The 17,431-nt window shown below is 40.1% G+C and overlaps 1 protein-coding gene across 2 annotated transcripts in view; it reads left to right on the forward strand.

Annotated features, from left to right (window-relative positions):
• MRPL1 (mitochondrial ribosomal protein L1) overlaps positions 1 to 9,172 on the forward strand; it is a 73,500-nt gene extending 64,328 nt beyond the window's left edge. For both annotated transcript variants that reach the window (XM_055588879.1, XM_055588877.1), the window contains exons 8-9: positions 7,169 to 7,250; positions 8,873 to 9,172. In XM_055588879.1, coding sequence (XP_055444854.1) covers positions 7,169 to 7,250; positions 8,873 to 8,991 — 201 coding nt within the window. In that variant the 3' untranslated portion in view covers positions 8,992 to 9,172. The remainder of the gene's footprint in view (positions 1 to 7,168; positions 7,251 to 8,872) is intronic.
• The last annotated feature ends 8,259 nt before the right edge of the window (positions 9,173 to 17,431 follow it).

The following is a 17,431-nucleotide window of genomic DNA, read 5'->3' on the forward strand; positions in this document are numbered from 1 at the left end:
CAGTATTCTTGCCCGGAGAATCCCATGGACGGAGGAGCCTGGTGGGCTACAGTCCATGGGGTCGCAGAGTCAGACACAAGGGAGGCAACTTAGGACGCACGCATTCTAAAATCTTTAGCTATAGATTCAAATCTTTTTACGGTGTAGTCTCAAATCACTATGTCAAGTTCAAATTCAGGATTTCCTGTTATTTTCAGTGATGTAACTTGATGTCTGACATTGAAAATGGGCTGAGTTTGGCTCCCAGACTTGTTTTGTTTTATTGATTCAGCATTTAAAAACTAGATGATATCGCCCAGAAATCCAGATTCCTTGTTACTCTTGATGAGTCAAGAGTTCTGATTAACTGGCCCCAGAGCCCTCAGTGTAACATTCTGTTAGCACTGGGTGGCCACTGCCTCCTCCCTGTGGGGCAGTGCTGTTCACCTCTGCACAGGCTGTGTCCTGCAGGTCATATCTGCACATGCACTCAAACCCAGTCGGCTTTAGTCGTGCATGTTACCAGCTCTGGCCACTGGAGTCATTTGAGTTTGCAGCCAACCCTGAGCAGTGAGCTGCCTCCTGGTCACCTGAACCACCTGTTCTTATAGTACCGTGTGCTCCTCCCTCTGCCTAGATCCTCTTTGTCTTCAGAACTCTTCATCCTTTAGCCTCCATTTGAATACCACCTTTGTGAGGCCTTGCCTGTCACAGTCACTTCTCCTTCTGTACCCTTGTGGCACTTGGTTCATTTAGTTTGAGTGGCACCTGTCATGTTGGATTCTAGTGACCACATGGTAAGCTCCCTGATGGTAAGATTTGTGTCTTGCTCATCTTTCCGTTCCTAGGCCCAGTCAGTGCTCAACAAAGAGTGAAGGCCAAGTGAATGTTGCTAGATTATGTGCTGTGAACAGTTAAAAGCTGGGAATGTAGAAAAGGATTCATTAGGCAGAAAGAAAAATTTGCATTTTTCCCACTTAAATACATATTCTTTTCCTTTCAGTATTTCACTTAGTTTCCTCTTTTTCTTTCCTTAGTTTATAACAAGTCATTTGTGTTTTCCAGAGAACTGATACTTCAGTTTTCATAAGGATTACCATCACTTTCTAGCTGTGCTCAGGGTCACAAGCTAGTAAGCAGTGGAAGTGGGTTTCAGAGTTACATTTCTCTGCCTTTAGAGCTCATGCACATAGCTGCTGGGCCACTCTTTATCATCTGGGTGCTTTTGAATAAGTTACAAAGTTTTCTAAGTCTCAGTTTCTAATTGTAAAAGGAAAACGATAATGGGACCCATATTTAGGATATTTGGGAGAAATAAGTGAGAATGTGTAAGTGCTTAGAATAGAGTTGGCTTAGAGTAAGCACCCAATAAATAGAGCTGCTCTATTTCTACTACTTCTATTATCACCCCCACCACTACCGCTGCTCCTATCACTTTCCTTGACGTTGCGTAGGAAATACACAGACTGTCTTCATTTTCTTGGTTTAAACCTTCAGGAGTCAAGGGAATTAGGAGTGTTGGCCCACTTGCAGAAACCACTGCCAGGCTACCCTGTGTATGATCCTAGATCATTGCACTTGGAAGAGATTTTGAAGGTCAGATGTTCTAACAAGTGCTTATTCAAAGCAGCAGTTCTCTCTGCAGTTTCCAGTTAGGGATGATCAGTCATCTAGAAGCTGTTGGAACATTTACAGTGACAGAAGCGGGCCACTCTAGGAGGAGCACAGGAGTGTTTAAAAATTGTGCGCACATACTTTCATTTTCTTTTTTAGGTCCGTCCCCTGTAAAATGTAGACAATTAAGTTGAATCCTTTTTCTATACTCTTGTCCTTAGTCTTTCAAAGTATTTGAGCTGACTTCCAACATTGGTGGTTCTCTAGGTGTGGCCCAAGGATTCCTTTTAACTGAGACCCTTTCCTCAGGAGCTTTTCTCCTCTCCTCCTCTTTCTCTTAATCAAAGAATCCTTGAAGACCCTAAAAACATGAGCTAAAATTTTTGTGTGCCTGAGTACCTTATTCTAGAGCAAGATTTGATAACTGAAAAAAGTTTAAGAATTACAGCCTCAGACAGTCTCATGACTACAGTTTGTCCTGCATGTATTTGTATCTCAAAGGGACAAAAAGTGCTTAAGAATCAGAGTTTTTTAGTTCTCCCATAATGGTAGAAAGTGATTGAAAGCAAAAGTTACGAATTGCATGGAAAGAGGAAAATCTGAGAGTCAAAGAGATACAGTTTACCTGTATCCACTGAGCCACCACGCTGACATCTTTGGGAAGTTGTCTGTCTAGTGTGCTTAGAAGATAAGTGCATGCTCAGTTCTGTCCAGCTCTTTGCGTTCTCATGGACTGTGTAGCCTGCCAGACTCCTCTGTCTATGGTATTCTCCAGGCAAGAATACTGGAGTGGGTTGCCATTTTCTCCTCCAGGAGATCTTCCCGACCCAGGGATCGAACCTGCGTCTCCTGTGTCTCCTGCATTGTAGGCAGATTCTTCACTCAGTGAACCACTTAGAAAGCCTTTAGTGTGCTTAGTGAGGTATTTCTGATATAATAAGGACAAAAGCAAAAGTTAGGATTCAGTAAATCAGTCTTTTCTTAAAAACATTAATGGAGGCTTCCCTGATAGCTCACTGGTAAAGAACCCACCTACCAGTGTAGGAGACCCAGGTTCAGGTCCTGAGCCGGGAGGATCTCACATGCCATGGAGCAGCTAAGCCCCATGTGCCACAACTATTGAGTCTGTGCTCTGGAGCCTGGGAGCTGCAACTACTGAGCCCACGTGCCACGACTGCTGAAGCCCACACACCCTAGAGCATGTGTTCTGCAACAAGAGAAGTCAGTGCAATGAGAAGCCTGGTAACCCACTCCAGTATTCTTGCCTGGAAAATCCCATGGACAGAGGAGCCTGGTAGGCTGCAGTCCATGGGATCGCTAAGAGCTGAGCGACTTCACTTTGACTTTTCACTTTCATGCATTGGAGAAGGAAATGGCAACCCACTCCATTGTTCTTGCCTGGAGAGCCTGGGGGATGGGGGAGCCTGGTGGGCTGCCATCTGTGGGGTCGCACAGTGTCCGACATGACTGAAGCAACTTAGCAGCAGCAGCAGCATGCTCATAAAACATACAACTTTTTTATAATTTTATACAGTATCTAAAATAAAAAGTAAAGTGAGGTGTGTGACTGAATTTATTTTAAGATTTAGTAGAGGACATAGTACTAACTATGAAAGACAAAGGACAAGAATACACAGAAGAGCTGTACAGAAAAGATCTTCAGCGACCAAGATAATCATGATAATGTGATTACTCACCTAGAGCCAGACATCCTGAAATGTGAAGTCAAGTGAACCTTAGAAAGCATCACTACGAACAAAGCTAGTGGAGGTGATGGAATTCCAGTGGAGGTATTTAAAATCCTGAAAGATGATGCTGTGAAAGTGCTGCACTCAATATGCCAGCAAATTTGGAAAACTCAGCAGTGGCCACAGGACTGGAAAAGGTCAGTTTTCATTCCAATCCCAAAGAAAGGCAATGCCAAAGAAGGCTCAAACTACCGCACAATTGCACTCATCTCACAGAAGGCAATGGCACCCCACTCCAGTACTCTTGCCTGGAAAATCCCATGGACGGAGGAGTCTGGTAGGCTGCAGTCCATGCGGTCGCTAAGAGTCAGACACGACTGAGTCACTTCACTTTCACTTTTCACTTTCATGCATTGGAGAAGGAAATGGCAACCCACTCCAGTGTTCTTGCCTGGAGAATCCCAGGGATTGGGGAGCCTGGTGGGCTGCCGTCTATGGGGTTGCACAGAGTCGGACACGACTGAAGCGACTTAGCAGCAGCACATGCTAGTAAAGTCATGCTCAAAATTCTCCAACCAGGCTTCAGCAATACGTGAACCGTGAATTTCTAGATGTTCAAGCTGGTTTTAGAAAAGGCAGAGGAACCAGAGATCAAATTGCTGACATCCTCTAGATCATCGAAAAAGGAAGAGAGTTCCAGAAAAACATCTACTTCTGCTTTATTGACAATGCCAAAGCCTTTGACTGTGTGGATCACAATAAACTGTGGAAAATTCTGGAAGAGATGGGAATACCAGACCACCGGACCTGTCTCTTGAGAAACCTATATGCAGGTCAGGAAGCAACAGTTAGAACTGGACATGAAACAACAGACTGGTTCCAAATAGGAAAAGGAGTCCTTCAAGGTGGTATATTGTCACCGTGCTTATTTAACTTCTATGCAGAGTACATCATGAGAAACGCTGGGCTGGATGAAGCACAAGCTGGAATCAAGATTGCTGGGAGAAATATCAATAACCTCAGATATGCAGATGACACCACCCTTACGGCAGAAACTGAAGAGGAACTAAAAAACCTCTTGATAAAAGTGAAAGAAGAGAGTGAAAAAGTTGGCTTAAAGCTCAACATTCAGAAAACGAAGATCATGGCATCTGGTCCCATCACTTCATGGGAAATAGATGGGGAAACAGTGGAAACAGTGTCAGACTTTATTTTTTTGGGCTCCAAAATCACTACAGATGGTGATTGCAGCCATGAAATGAAAAGACGCTTACTCCTTGGAAGGAAAGTTATGACCAACCTAGATAGCATATTCAAAAGCAGAGACATTACTTTGCCAACAAAAGTCTGTCTAGTCAAGGCTATGGTTTTTCCAGTGTTCATGTATGGATGTGAGAGTTGGACTGTGAAGAAAGCTGAGGGCCGAAGAATTGATGCTTTTGAACTGTGGTGTTGGAGAAGAGTCTTGGGAGTCCTTGGACTGTAAGGAGATCCAGCCAGTCCATTCTAAAAGAGATCAGTCCTGGGTGTTCTTTGGAAGGACTGATGCTAAAGCTGAAACTCCAATACTTTGGCCACCTCATGGGAAGAGTTGACTCATTGGAAAAGACTGATGCTGGGAGGGATTGGGGGCAGGAGGAGAAGGGGACGACAGAGGATGAGATGGCTGGATGGCATCACTGACTCGATGGACTTGAGTCTGAGTGAACTCCGGGAGTTGGTGATGGACAGGGAGGCCTGGTGTGCTGTGATTCATGGGGTCATAAAGAGTCAGACACGACTGAGCGACTGAACTGAACTGATTACTAACGATTAGAGGTGCTAAAATTCGGACAAAAGTGCAAGCTGTATTTTAAAACAGTTTATGTATTTTAAGAGTTTATGAAATCATTGAGGGCATCTGTTTTGCATTTCTGGAGCCTATGTTGTTAGTTTACAGTAGGAATGGCAATATAGGTCTGCAGAAAGAATAGTCACAAACATATGAGGGTAGTATGCAATGTCCAACAGTCTAGCTTGTAACTGTTAAGGAAGGTATATTGGGCCTCTTGCTTTTTCTTGTGTCTATTACTTTCCCAAATTTAAGGTAGGTATAGGTCTTTGCAGTGGCACCCCACTCCAGTACTCTTGCCTGGAATATCCCATGGATGGAGGAGCCTGGTAGGCTGCAGTCCATGGGGTCGCAAAGAGTTGGACACGGCTGAGCGACTTCACTTTCACTTTTCACTTTCCTGCATTGGAGAAGGAAATGGCAACCCACTCCAGTGTTCTTGCCTGGAGAATCCCAGGGATGGGGGAGCCTGGTGGCTGCCGTCTGTGGGGTCACACAGAGTCAGACACGACTGAAGTAACTTAGCAGCAGCAGCAGCATAGGTCTTTGTGGGCTTCCCTGGTGGTTCAGTGGTAAAGAATCCGCCTGCCTAGCAGAAGATGTGAGTTGATCCCTGAGTCAGGAAGATCCCTGGGAGAAGGAAATGGCAACCCACTCCAGTATTCTTGCCTGGGAAATGCAATGGACAGAGGAGCCTCGCGGGCTACAGTCCACAGGAAACGACTTAGTGGCTAAAGAACAACAATAGATCTTTACAAAGGCTAAAGGAACTATCCAGAGCAGTGTTGGTTACTTCAGTTGCTAATAGAAAGAAGGGCCTTTTGAGGTAAAGTGGAGAATTAAGAGAGGAATGAAGACACATGTTGATACTCTACATGTTTTGTTTTCTCTTTTCTGCCATAGAAAATGTAAGGTACCCTGTCTGTCAGTGAACTACTTACTTTGATGGAATTTAATGTCTTTAAGGTCTGTGGATTTAATAAGGAGAACTAAGCATTGCTTTTTTTCCCCCCTCTCAAAACTCCCACTTATGGATTGGCATAAAATGAAAATTCCTCCAATAATGTCCAGACCTTCTCATTTAGGGTTTGATACTGTATCATGCCCAAGTGCGTGTTGAATAAATATTGTCTGATGATGATGAGAACAATTTTCTTTTCAGGAGGAATTCTTCATATGCTTATGTACCACATTTCTCACAGTGGTCTCAAGAGTCATTGGGAGATAGAATTCTTGTTTGATCTTGAAATCTTACTGTGTAATTTTTACCAATTATGCTATTACAAGTTTTATATGAATTTTAAAAACTGGATTCATTTGACAAAAGTGCAAAATCCTTTAAACATAGGACTGTAACAGAATTGATTTTTAGTGGCATATTTAAGAGAATAACATGCATTGAATTTTGAATGAGAAACTCAAGGACTTTTTAAAGATGCATGCTGGGTTAGGTGTTTTATGAATAGGGCTCATTCACTATATAGGACTTACTGTAGCTTTTGCTAAGTAGGAAGATAATTGTTATTGCAGTTAGAGAGTGTTAGTATAGCATCTTGGAAATGTCTCTGTGTTAGATATGTATTATCTGAATGTGTAGTCAAGGAATTTCATTTTGGACTTTTGAAAGCATTAACTTCTAAATATTTTAAGTTTCTTTTAAAACATAAGTTAAAAGAAATAATCAACAACTTTAAGAAAAAAATATCACTGATTCCTGGGGTGGAGAAGTGGCAGGTAGGGGTGGTATATTCTACCCCACAATATGCTTTGGGGAAATTTGGAATTCAAGGAACCACAAGTGGGAACCACTTCAAAATACTTTGCTGTAATATGCTCTAAAAGGTAATTGAGTCTTGACATGTAGAGACATATAAATGTAGCATTCTAAAAAAAGAGCTGTATAAGTTTTTTCTTTCACAATAGAGTCCCTTAGTAGATAATTTGCACTAGTTGAGTATTTGAAAAAACTGTCTGGAATAACTACTGATACAGTTACCAAAAATCGTACTATTGTCTTACTTTTACATCGTTAATGTTATGTGTCCTTTTCTTTCAGCTGGATATGCCAAGTGACCAGATAGCTGCCAATCTACAAGCCGTTATCAATGAAGTTTGTAGGCAAAGACCACTGAATTTGGGTAAGTGGTTCACTGGGGTTAGACTTCCCTATAATCCTGTGATGCTTTAAAAATGTAAAATATTAAGAAAACAGTCCAGTTAGTATGCAACTACAGTAACGTGATTATTTCCAGGGGTTAAAGCAATACAATTGAATTCACCAAAGTATTCCTGATCCTTTTTAATAAGTTGTAGTTGTGTAGAGAGGATACCTCTTTAACAGTAATAAGGAATACACTGTGAAGCCTTCATAAATTCCCACATTATTTCTGTCATTAAATGTAATCAAATTTGAAAGAAAACTGTAACAGATTGCCTTAAACTTAAAATGGTGTTTAAGCAGAAACGAAAATCATTTGTGAAATAGATCATATTTTGAAGCCAGACCATTCACTTTGTCACTGTTACTAGCAGTTGGCTTTCTTTATCTTACTTATTTTGGAAGAGAGACAAAGTTTTAGTCATGTTAGAAGAATCACATTTTATAAACGGGGTGATTCATGGAGAACAGTGAAACTTGATGTAGCAGCTGTGTCATAAGCTCGAAACATGTATAGTTCCCGCTGTATCACTTGCCATTCACAAAAACATGTTCAAGAGTCCATTTCCCTCAACTGATTCAGTACTTACAGGCTTCCCATTATAGGAATCTGTCACATTTTGTTTTATAAATCAAATGTATAATTAAAACACAATCTTAAGCTATATTTAACCATATTTAGGAGTTAAACCCACTGGTGAATAAATACCTCATATGTTAATTCTGTTCTCCTAAGTATGACCATAGTACTTAGTAATTGTATGTAGATTGTATATATATAATTGTATATATAGATTCTTCTATGTCTTGGAGAACTTTGATTTCAGTTTAAAACCTCTGAGCCTATAGCAGGATTAGAATGATGAGAGTGTGTGTGTGTGTGTGAGTCGCTCAGTTGTGTCTGACTCTTTGCGATCCCATGACCTGAAGCCCACCAGGCTCCTCTGTCCATGGGGTTCTCCAGGCAAGAATACTGGAGTGGGTTGTCATTCCCTTCTCCAGGGAATCTTCCCAACCCAGGGATGGAACCGGGTCTCCTGCACTGCAGGCAGATTCTTGACCACTGAGCCACCAGGGAAGCCCTAGAATGATGAATAATAAATCTTTAAAAGCAATGTAGTTATTTTCTCTTTGCCATTTTAAATGAGGTCTCTTTATCTTTATGAAAGTTTTTTTAATTTTTAGGGAATTTTACTAAAAAATGCTTGGTAATACAAAGGTAGCATATGTGCTGACTGTTTTAAATAAATATTTAGAATCTTGCCAACTAAGGTAAATATCACCACCTGCTCCCTTTACTGTTGTCTTTGCAATAAAATAAATTGTAGGTGATCACCTTCTGGAAGAGAGAAATGAATTATTAGTGAATATGTGTGATTTCATTGATAAATCTCTAGTAAACTTTGGTACAACTAGTTTGCCTTCTTCTCTAGAAATGAAACAATCTTCCCTTTGTTATAATTTAAAATAATAGTTCAGTAATATCAGTACTTTTCAAGTGAAAATATAACACGAATCCTATAAGGTTTCTTGTTGTATGTTTGTATTTGCTCATTAGGTATTTGGAATAAAATGAGAACTGATTCTTGTCTCTGTTTACAGGACCTTTTGTGGTACGTGCTTTCCTTCGAAGTTCAACAAGTGAAGGTTTGTTACTAAAGATCGAGCCGTTGTTGCCTAAAGAAGGAGAAACCAAAGAAAGTGACAAAAAAGCTGCGTAAACGTGTTGCATTGTGAAACTATTCTCACTGGATCAAGAAGCAACAGTGAAAATTATAAAACTGTTTTCTAAGTTTGGTGTCTTATTATTGATCATCATACGTGAAAGTAACTTTTAACCCTGGAAAATCTTAGAACACTTTCAAAAATAAGAAAATAAAATATGCTGTGTGTCTGAACCTACCTTTTAGATCCTGTTATATTTTCTTCCTAAGAATTCAGATTCTGCATGCTGGTAATTACAGTAGCAATTTCTAGCTTAATAACTGTCCCTCGAGAGCTGTACCATCTGAGAGAAAAGTAAGGTCCTCAATTCCCATAAGACAGAAAATGGAAGAATTGTGGGCTGTATCACAAATATGACTCTTCTGAAGAAAAATTTTGGACAGTCTTCATTCTGAAAACTTCTGAATGTCTTTTGTGATAGCAAGAATATAGAAAAGGACTAAGCCATTAAAACGGATGGAAAATTTTTTTCCTCTTAGGAATCAATTTACATTATTTGTATTTTTTGTAATAATACTGTATATTTTAATGGTGCTTTGCAGTATATAAGGCACAGTGTATAGTATTTTTATATATTTACTTTGCTTCATTTGATCCTCAGTTCCTCTGCTTAATAGCAAGTTGTTCGTATCTGTAGAATGAATATCCCATGAGGTAGATAAAGCAACTTAATTTATGGATGAAGAATCAGGCTAGGAAGTTCAGCTACCAATTTGCAAACTGGTGTTGGTCCTTAAGTGTTTACTGGTAAGTGAAAAAACAAAAAAATTAAGGATAATTTTGTCATGTAGTTGCCAACTGTCCTTTCTTGGAAATGATTGATTTCCTTTACTCTGAGACTGTCTTTCACTTTTTTAGGGGATGTTCAAGGGCTTTTTCTTATATGCAATTATATGCCATTCCTTTCTCCAGGAGATCTTCCCAACCCAGGGCTCGAACCTGGGTCTCCTGCATTGCTGGCAGATTCTTTACCGTCTGAGCAGCAAGGGAAGCCCTATGAAATAATAGGCCTGATAAATTTGTTGGTGGGTTTTAATAACACTCACTTTGTAAAGAATAATTTGACGGCTCCATGTAGGTCTCCCCAATTGTTTTTAAAATTTTAGTGGTCTGAGACATCCAGATGACTACCCCACTAAGCTTTTTTCCCCCACAGGAAAATTAAAATTTGACGACTGTTTACTGAAAACAACTGTAACATTGACTGCAAAGCAGTAACGGCAGTTACCTTCTGTTGAGTGCCTACTGCTGTCTTCTGCTTTGTGTGCATTCTCTCATTTCCTCCTCACGGGAGCTCAAAGAGGAAGGTGAGACTCTCATTTCACAGAAAAGGAAGTTAAAACTTGTGTGAGGTCCCGTATGTGGCAATTTAAGATTTAAACCTAACTTTGTCTAGTTTTGAAGCCTGTTCTTTTTAAAAGCCTGTTCAGCCATTTTACCTCCTTTTTATATATTCTAGGGTAAACTGTTTGACCAGTTTTAAGTTTTAAAAATATTGAATAATTACACTTCAGCTTCTTGGTGTGTCTAATTATGGGGTTCTGGCACAGCTGATGTGAATAAAGTAGAAATACAAGAGTTGGAGGAGTGGGTTGAGAAGGAGCATTGATGGAAGGAGTGAAAAGAATATCTACTTGTTTCCCACAGTTCTGGTCTTCTGAAAGTTGTTTTTGTTCAGTTGCAAAGTTACATCTGACTCTCTGCGACCCCAGGGACTGCAGCATGCCAGGCTTCCTTGTCCTTTACTCTCTCCTAGAGTTTGCTCAGACTCATGTCCATTGAGTCGATGAAGCCATCCAACCATCCCATCCTCTGTCGTCCCGTTCTCCTGCCTTCAGTCTTTCTCAGCATCAGGGTCTTTTCCAATGAGTCTGGCTCTTTACATCAGGTGGCCAAAGTATTGGAGCTTCAGCATCAGTCCTGAAAACATATTGATTGTTAAAGACCCTAATTCACAGAGTAGACGCACCATTACTGTTTGTAAAATTTTTTTCCAATTAATAAAGTAAGTATACTCTTATTGGGAGAAGGCAATGGCAACCCACTCCAGTACTCTTGCCTGAAGAATCCCATGGATGGAGAAGCCTGGTAGGCTACAGTCCATGGGGTCGCTAAGAGTCGGGCACGACTGAGCGACTTCACTTTCACTTTTCACTTTCATGCATTGGAGAAGGAAATGGCAACCCACTCCAGTATTCTTGCCTGGAGAATCCCAGGGACAGAGGAGCCTGTTGGGCTGCCATCCACGGGGTTGCACAGAGTTGAACACGACTGACGTGACTTAGCAGTAGCAGCAGCATACTCTTATTAAAAATTTTAGCAATAAAGTATCACTCAATGCTACTACTCAGGTAATCAGTATTAATATTTTGGTGCTTTCCATTATTTTATTCAGTTGACAGAAACAGAAAAACAGGAACATGCACACAAGTGATGTTATAAAGTAAGGATTTCCCCATATTATTTAAAATCTCATGAAAAGCAGCATTTTAATGGATGAGCAATATTTCATTCTGTTGACCCTCTAATTTATTGAATCACTTCCCAATTTAGGGGCATTTAACTTACTTTCAGTTTGGAGAAAATCTTTGAGCATAATTTATTTTTCTCTGTTTCTAGAAGTGACATTCCCGAGTTGAACGGTATGATATGGTTGAAGGTCTTAATTAAGGTGCCTTTCTGAGCAGAACAAACCAGAACAAGGAAACATGGTTGGAAAACTTGCTCTGGGCAAGAGCATTCCAGGGTCCTATTAACTGGCCTATGAATAAATTATTCACTAACCTTCCATTAGAACATTTTTCCTTTTGGTTAACTAGAACTAATGTTGAGTGTTCCTAATGGTGTCCTTCTGGAAAAATAGAATTGCACTAGTTTACTCTTCACTTAAACCTTTCCAAAGTTTGTATCATTAATGTACTTTCTTCTTTATTAGAAAACAGTAAATTAAAGTCTTACGTTTAAAAAAAGTAAAAAGTTTTAATATGTGTATGGTAAATATTTGTAACTCTCAAGCATTAGCCTGCATCCAAATCACCTGGAGAGCTAGCAGGCTCGAATTGCTTGACACCAGTTGACAAAGTGGGGTGGACCTTGAAGATTTACATTTCTAACAAGTTCCTGTTGCCAAACCCAAGTTTGTGTGCCTGGTGCACACTCAATAAACCCAAACAAACCAAATAGGGGGTTTGGAGCAGAGAGAGGTTTATCACAAGGACCGAGCAAGGAAAATAGGCTGCTAGAGCTCAAAAAGTCCGAACTCTGAAGAGTTTTTATCTGCAAAACGTGGAGGGGAGGGCTGCAAGGTATGTGACCTTCCCCTGTAACAGTGTGATGATGTTCCAGGAATCTCAGTCGTTAGCCTTCTGATCCCAACCAGTCTGGGATCCAGAGCTTGTGCTCTGCCTAAAGTTACCATCCTCCACCTGGATGGGGTCTTGGTTCTTGCCGAGGAACTGTGAGACTGTTCTGTACAGCTGTTGAGGAGGACGGGCCCTGCCCCAGTGCTGCACTGTTGTTCCTTGACTGCCTTCCTTTATTGCTGCTTTTCACTCTTCTGTTTGAATCTGCCCTCTAGAACTCTGGGAAGTTCTAGGAGGTTAAACTTTTCCCTACAAATAAGGAAGTATGGAGACGAGGAAAGGCTTTAATACATAGGTCCTGCTTGGGTTCATTCCCAGATGATGTTGCTGCTCCAGAGACTATACTTTGAAAACCATTGATATTTATTAATGGATGTTTTAACCCTGGGTTAAAAAAAAAACAAAACTCTGGTTTTGATATCATCATCAGTTTATTTTCAAATTTGGCACGTAATTCTGTGTAGCAGGGTTCAGAATCACTGGTGTATACAATTAATGAAGTTATAAATGATGAAAAATTTTTAATAAAAATCAAGATTTTAGAAGACTGAGAAAAAAATAATGCACCAAATTTAAGAGTCAGGACTAGTTTCTAGCTTTCTGGTCTATCCCTATGTGTAAACAATTTAAATTTCTATGGGAAAACAATTCAAAATCTGAGATCTTTTGTAAAATTAGGACAACAATAAGGTGATCATCAATACTCGAACGGAAATTTTATAATGCAGCTTTTATAGGTGGCATTTCATGTTAGAAATGATGTGATATAACATTAATTATCATTACTATTATAAACATAAATTTACTGATGTTATCATCTTGTTAAAAACCAGATATTTATGCTGGGATGGGGAGACCTATTTAATAGTTTTGTTTTGTTTTCCAATAGTGAGTTTTTTAAGAGCAAGTAGTTAATCACAGTGTCCAGTAGGTGGCAATAATAATCTTTCATACAACTTTTAAATAGTTGTGTACTTACCGGTAAATACTTGTTTTCTCATTTGATTATACAAATGAAATAGCAAAAATACTTTATAGACAACTTGGAACTTTGTTTCTGTTTTAACTTTTATCATCGAGTTTTTCAAGTATGCAGGAAAAAAAGAATACCCATTTACTTAACGCCCAGCACCAGCAATTATCAAATTATGCTATTGTTCTAGATATGTCTATCCCTTCCATCTACCTACCATTCCCCAGCTTGTCCTCATCCTTGCCAGAGTAATTAAAAGTAAATCCCATTAAGAGTTTTAAGAATAATCAAGCTATAATTACAAGGTGATTTTAGATCCATTTTTCGGAACCCAGTTTATTTGTGTTCTGCTCTGGCCACTGAGAGCATTTAGGTCCTTAAAATTGTATTTTTCATGTAATAATGGGCAAAACCCCTGTTTCTAGTGCTTTGAGAATAGTAACAGATTAGACAAAAGATTGTATATAAATATTAAATAGTTTAAAAGTAAGAAAAAAGTTGGTATCCTCACTTAATTTTTGTTTTGAATCAAAATGAGATTAGAAATTAACTATTATAAGGAATAGGTTGAAATAATATGCAGCTTTCATTCTGAGGATATCCATAGGAATAGAAAATAGTTCAGTCACTCAGTCATGTCTGACTCTGTGACCCCATGGACTGCAACACGCCAGGCCTCCCTGTCCATCACCAGCTCCTGGAGCTTGCTCAAACTCATGTCCATCAAGTCAGTGATGCCATCCAACCATCTCGTCCTCTATCGTCTGCTTCTCCTCCTGCCTTCAATCTTTCCCAGCATCAGGGTCTTTTCTAGTGAGTCAGTTTTTCACATCAGGTGACCAAAGTATTGGAGATTCAGCTTCAGCATCAGTCCTTCCAAAGAATATTCAGGACTGATTTCCTTTAGGATAGACTGGTTGGATCTCCTTGCAGTCCAAGGGACTCTAAAGAGTTTTCTCCAGCACCACAGTTCAAAAGCATCAGTTATTTGGCGTTCAGCTTTCTTTATAGTCCAACTCTCGCATCCATACATGACTATTGGAAAAACCATAGCTTTGACTAGAACTTTAACCATAGCTTAAAGTTTCAAGATGGAAGATTAGAAGGACATGCACTCATCTTCTGCAAGAACTCCAAAATTACAACTTGCTGCTGAACAACTGATGACAGAAGAATGTTGGATCCCACCAAAAAAAGATACCCCACATCCAAGGGCAAAGGAAAAGCCCCAGCAAGATGGTAGGAGGGGCAAAATTGTGTTTAAAATCAAATCCCATACCCACCAGAGATGCTCAGAGGGCTTAAACAAACCTTGTGCACACGAGGACCCAGAGACTTACACCAGAACTTGTGCATTACTGGGGGAACAGACTCTCGGAGAGCACAAATAAAATCTTGTGCACACCAGGACCCAGGAGAAATGAGCAGTGACCCCACAAGAGACTGACCCAGACTTGCCCAGGAGTGTCCAGGAGTGTCCAGCAGAGGCGTTGGTCAGCGGTGGCCTGCTGCAGTGTCAGAGGCACTGAGTGAGGCAGTGTGTGCAGGGGGTATTTGAAGGAGGTTGCCATTATCTTCCTTACCTTTACCATAATTTGGCCTCAGGTCAAACAACAGGGAGGGAACACAGCCCCACCCATCAACAGAAAATTGGATTAAAGATTTACTGAGCATGGCCCCACCCATCAGAACAAGACCCAGTTTCTCCCTCAGTCAGTCTCTGCCATCAAAAAGCTTCCATAAGCCTCTTATCCTTATCCATCAGAGAGCAGACAGAATGAAAACCACAATCACAGAAAACTAATCAAATTGATCACATGAACCACAGCCTTGTCTAACTCAGTGAAACTATGAGCCATGCCACGTAGGGCCACTCAAGACGGATGGGTCACAGTGGAGAGTCCTGACAAAACGTGGTCAGGACTGGAGAAGGGAATGGCAAACCACTTTAGTATTCTTGCCTTGAGAACCCCATGAACAGTATGAAAAGGCAAAAAGACAGCACACTGAAAGATGAACTCCCCAGGTTGGTAAGTGCCCAATATGCTACTGGAGATTTGTGGAGAAGTAACTCCAGAAAGAATGAAGAGACAGAGCCAAAGCAAATACAACACCCAGTTTTGGATGTGACTGGCAATGGAAGTAAAGTCTGATGCTGTAAAGAGCAATATTGCATAGGAACCTGGAATGTCAGGTCCAAGAATCAAGGCAAATTGGAAGTCATCAAACAGGAGATGGCAAGAGTGAACATAGACATTTTAGGAATCAGTGAACTAAAATGGACTGGAATGGGTGAATTTAATTCAGATGACCATTATATCTACCACTGTGGGCAAGAGTCCCTCAGAAGAAATGGAGTGGCCATCATGGTCAACAAAAGAGTCAGAAATGCAGTACTTGGATGCAATCTCAAAAATGACAGAATGATGTCTGTTCATTTCCAAGGCAAACCATTCACTATCACAGTAATCCAAGTCTATGCCCTGACCAGTAATGCTGAAGAAGCTGAAGTTGAATGGTTCTATGAAGACCTACAAGACCTTCTAGAACTAACACCCCCAAAAGATGTCCTTTTCATTATAGGGGACTGGAATGCAAAAGTAGGAAATCAAAAAATACCTGCAGTAACAGGCAAATTTGGCCTTGGAATGCAAAACAAAGCAGGACAAAGGCTAATAGAGTTTTGCCAAGAGAACGCACTGGTCATAGCAAACACCCTCTTCCAACAACACAAGAGAAAACTCTACACATGGACATCACCAGATGGTCAATACCAAAATCAGATTGATTATATTATTTGCAGCCAAAGATGGAGAAGTTCTATACAGTCAGCAAAAACAAGACCAGGAGCTGACTGTGGCTCAGATCATGAACTCCCTATTGTCAAACTCAGAAAGTATTACTGTATTCTTTTATTGAAAAGAAACAGAAGGACATTAGGTAAATTTTGCAAGTAGAGAAAGGAAGAACAGAGTGAAGAATTTAAAGAAAACAGTGACCCATAATTCTTTAAATAACTGCTTGACATTTTGTTGTACTTTTTCTTTCTTCTTCTCTTGTAGAAGTCTATTTCTGCCCCCACCCTGGCCCCCCAAATAACATGGTTGTGATCATGTTGGGTATAGGGTAGGAAGAGAGGTTGGCTTTGGAGGTTTTCCACATGTCTAGCTCTTCAGGCTTTGATTTGAAAAAAGCCAACCAAAAGCAATTTTCAAGTATTTGCTAAATGAAAGGCCTAAAACTTCCTGTATCTCATAATTATATGTTACATAAAACTTTATAGCATTGTTTCCTAAGTAGGTAATTAATGAAAATTAATTTATATAAATTTTTAAGTTAAATAGGATAAACCAGTGTTTCCCAAAGGGCAATAAGTATACCATTAATGGCAAGAAAGACCAAGAAAGGAATTTCGATGGTAAGTGAATCACATCTTAGAATTAATAGTTAAGTATTTTTTACTGTATTATAGGAAAGTATAACTTGCACATGAAAGAATATGACTTCATTGATATTGTTGCCTAGGTGACTGTTTGTAAAGTCTATTTTAAAACATTATATATTTTTCAGTCGCTCAGTCGTGTCCTGCTCTTTGCAACACCATGGACTACAGCATGCCAGGCTTCCCTGTCCTTTACTATCTCCTGGAGTTTGCTCAAACTCATGTCCACTTAGTCGGTAATGCCATCCAACCATGTCATCCCCTTCTCCTGCCTTCACTCTTTCCCAGCATCAGGATCTTTTCTGCGAGTTGGCTTTTCACATCAGGTGGCCAAAGTATTGGAGCTTCAGCTTTAGCATCAGTCCTTCCAATGAATATTCAGGGTTGATTCCCTTTAGGATTGACTGGTTTGATCTTTCAGTCCAAGGGACTCTCAAGAGTCTTCTCCAACACCACAGTTTGAAAGCATAAATTATATAAATATGTAAACTATGTAAACTGCTTTTCAAAGTTTTTATACCACTACTTGTAACTTAGACTGGAGACCACTAATCCATGGCTCTCGTGTTGTCATCCCCTGTGTCCAGCTAGGCAGATTATGACGAATGATGTGACTCATCAATCAGTGGCTTTCCCACTGACTGCTATGTGGTCTCAGG

This window comes from Bubalus kerabau, chromosome 7 (genome assembly GCF_029407905.1).
Source record: "Bubalus kerabau isolate K-KA32 ecotype Philippines breed swamp buffalo chromosome 7, PCC_UOA_SB_1v2, whole genome shotgun sequence".
Lineage (NCBI taxonomy): Eukaryota > Metazoa > Chordata > Mammalia > Artiodactyla > Bovidae > Bubalus > Bubalus kerabau.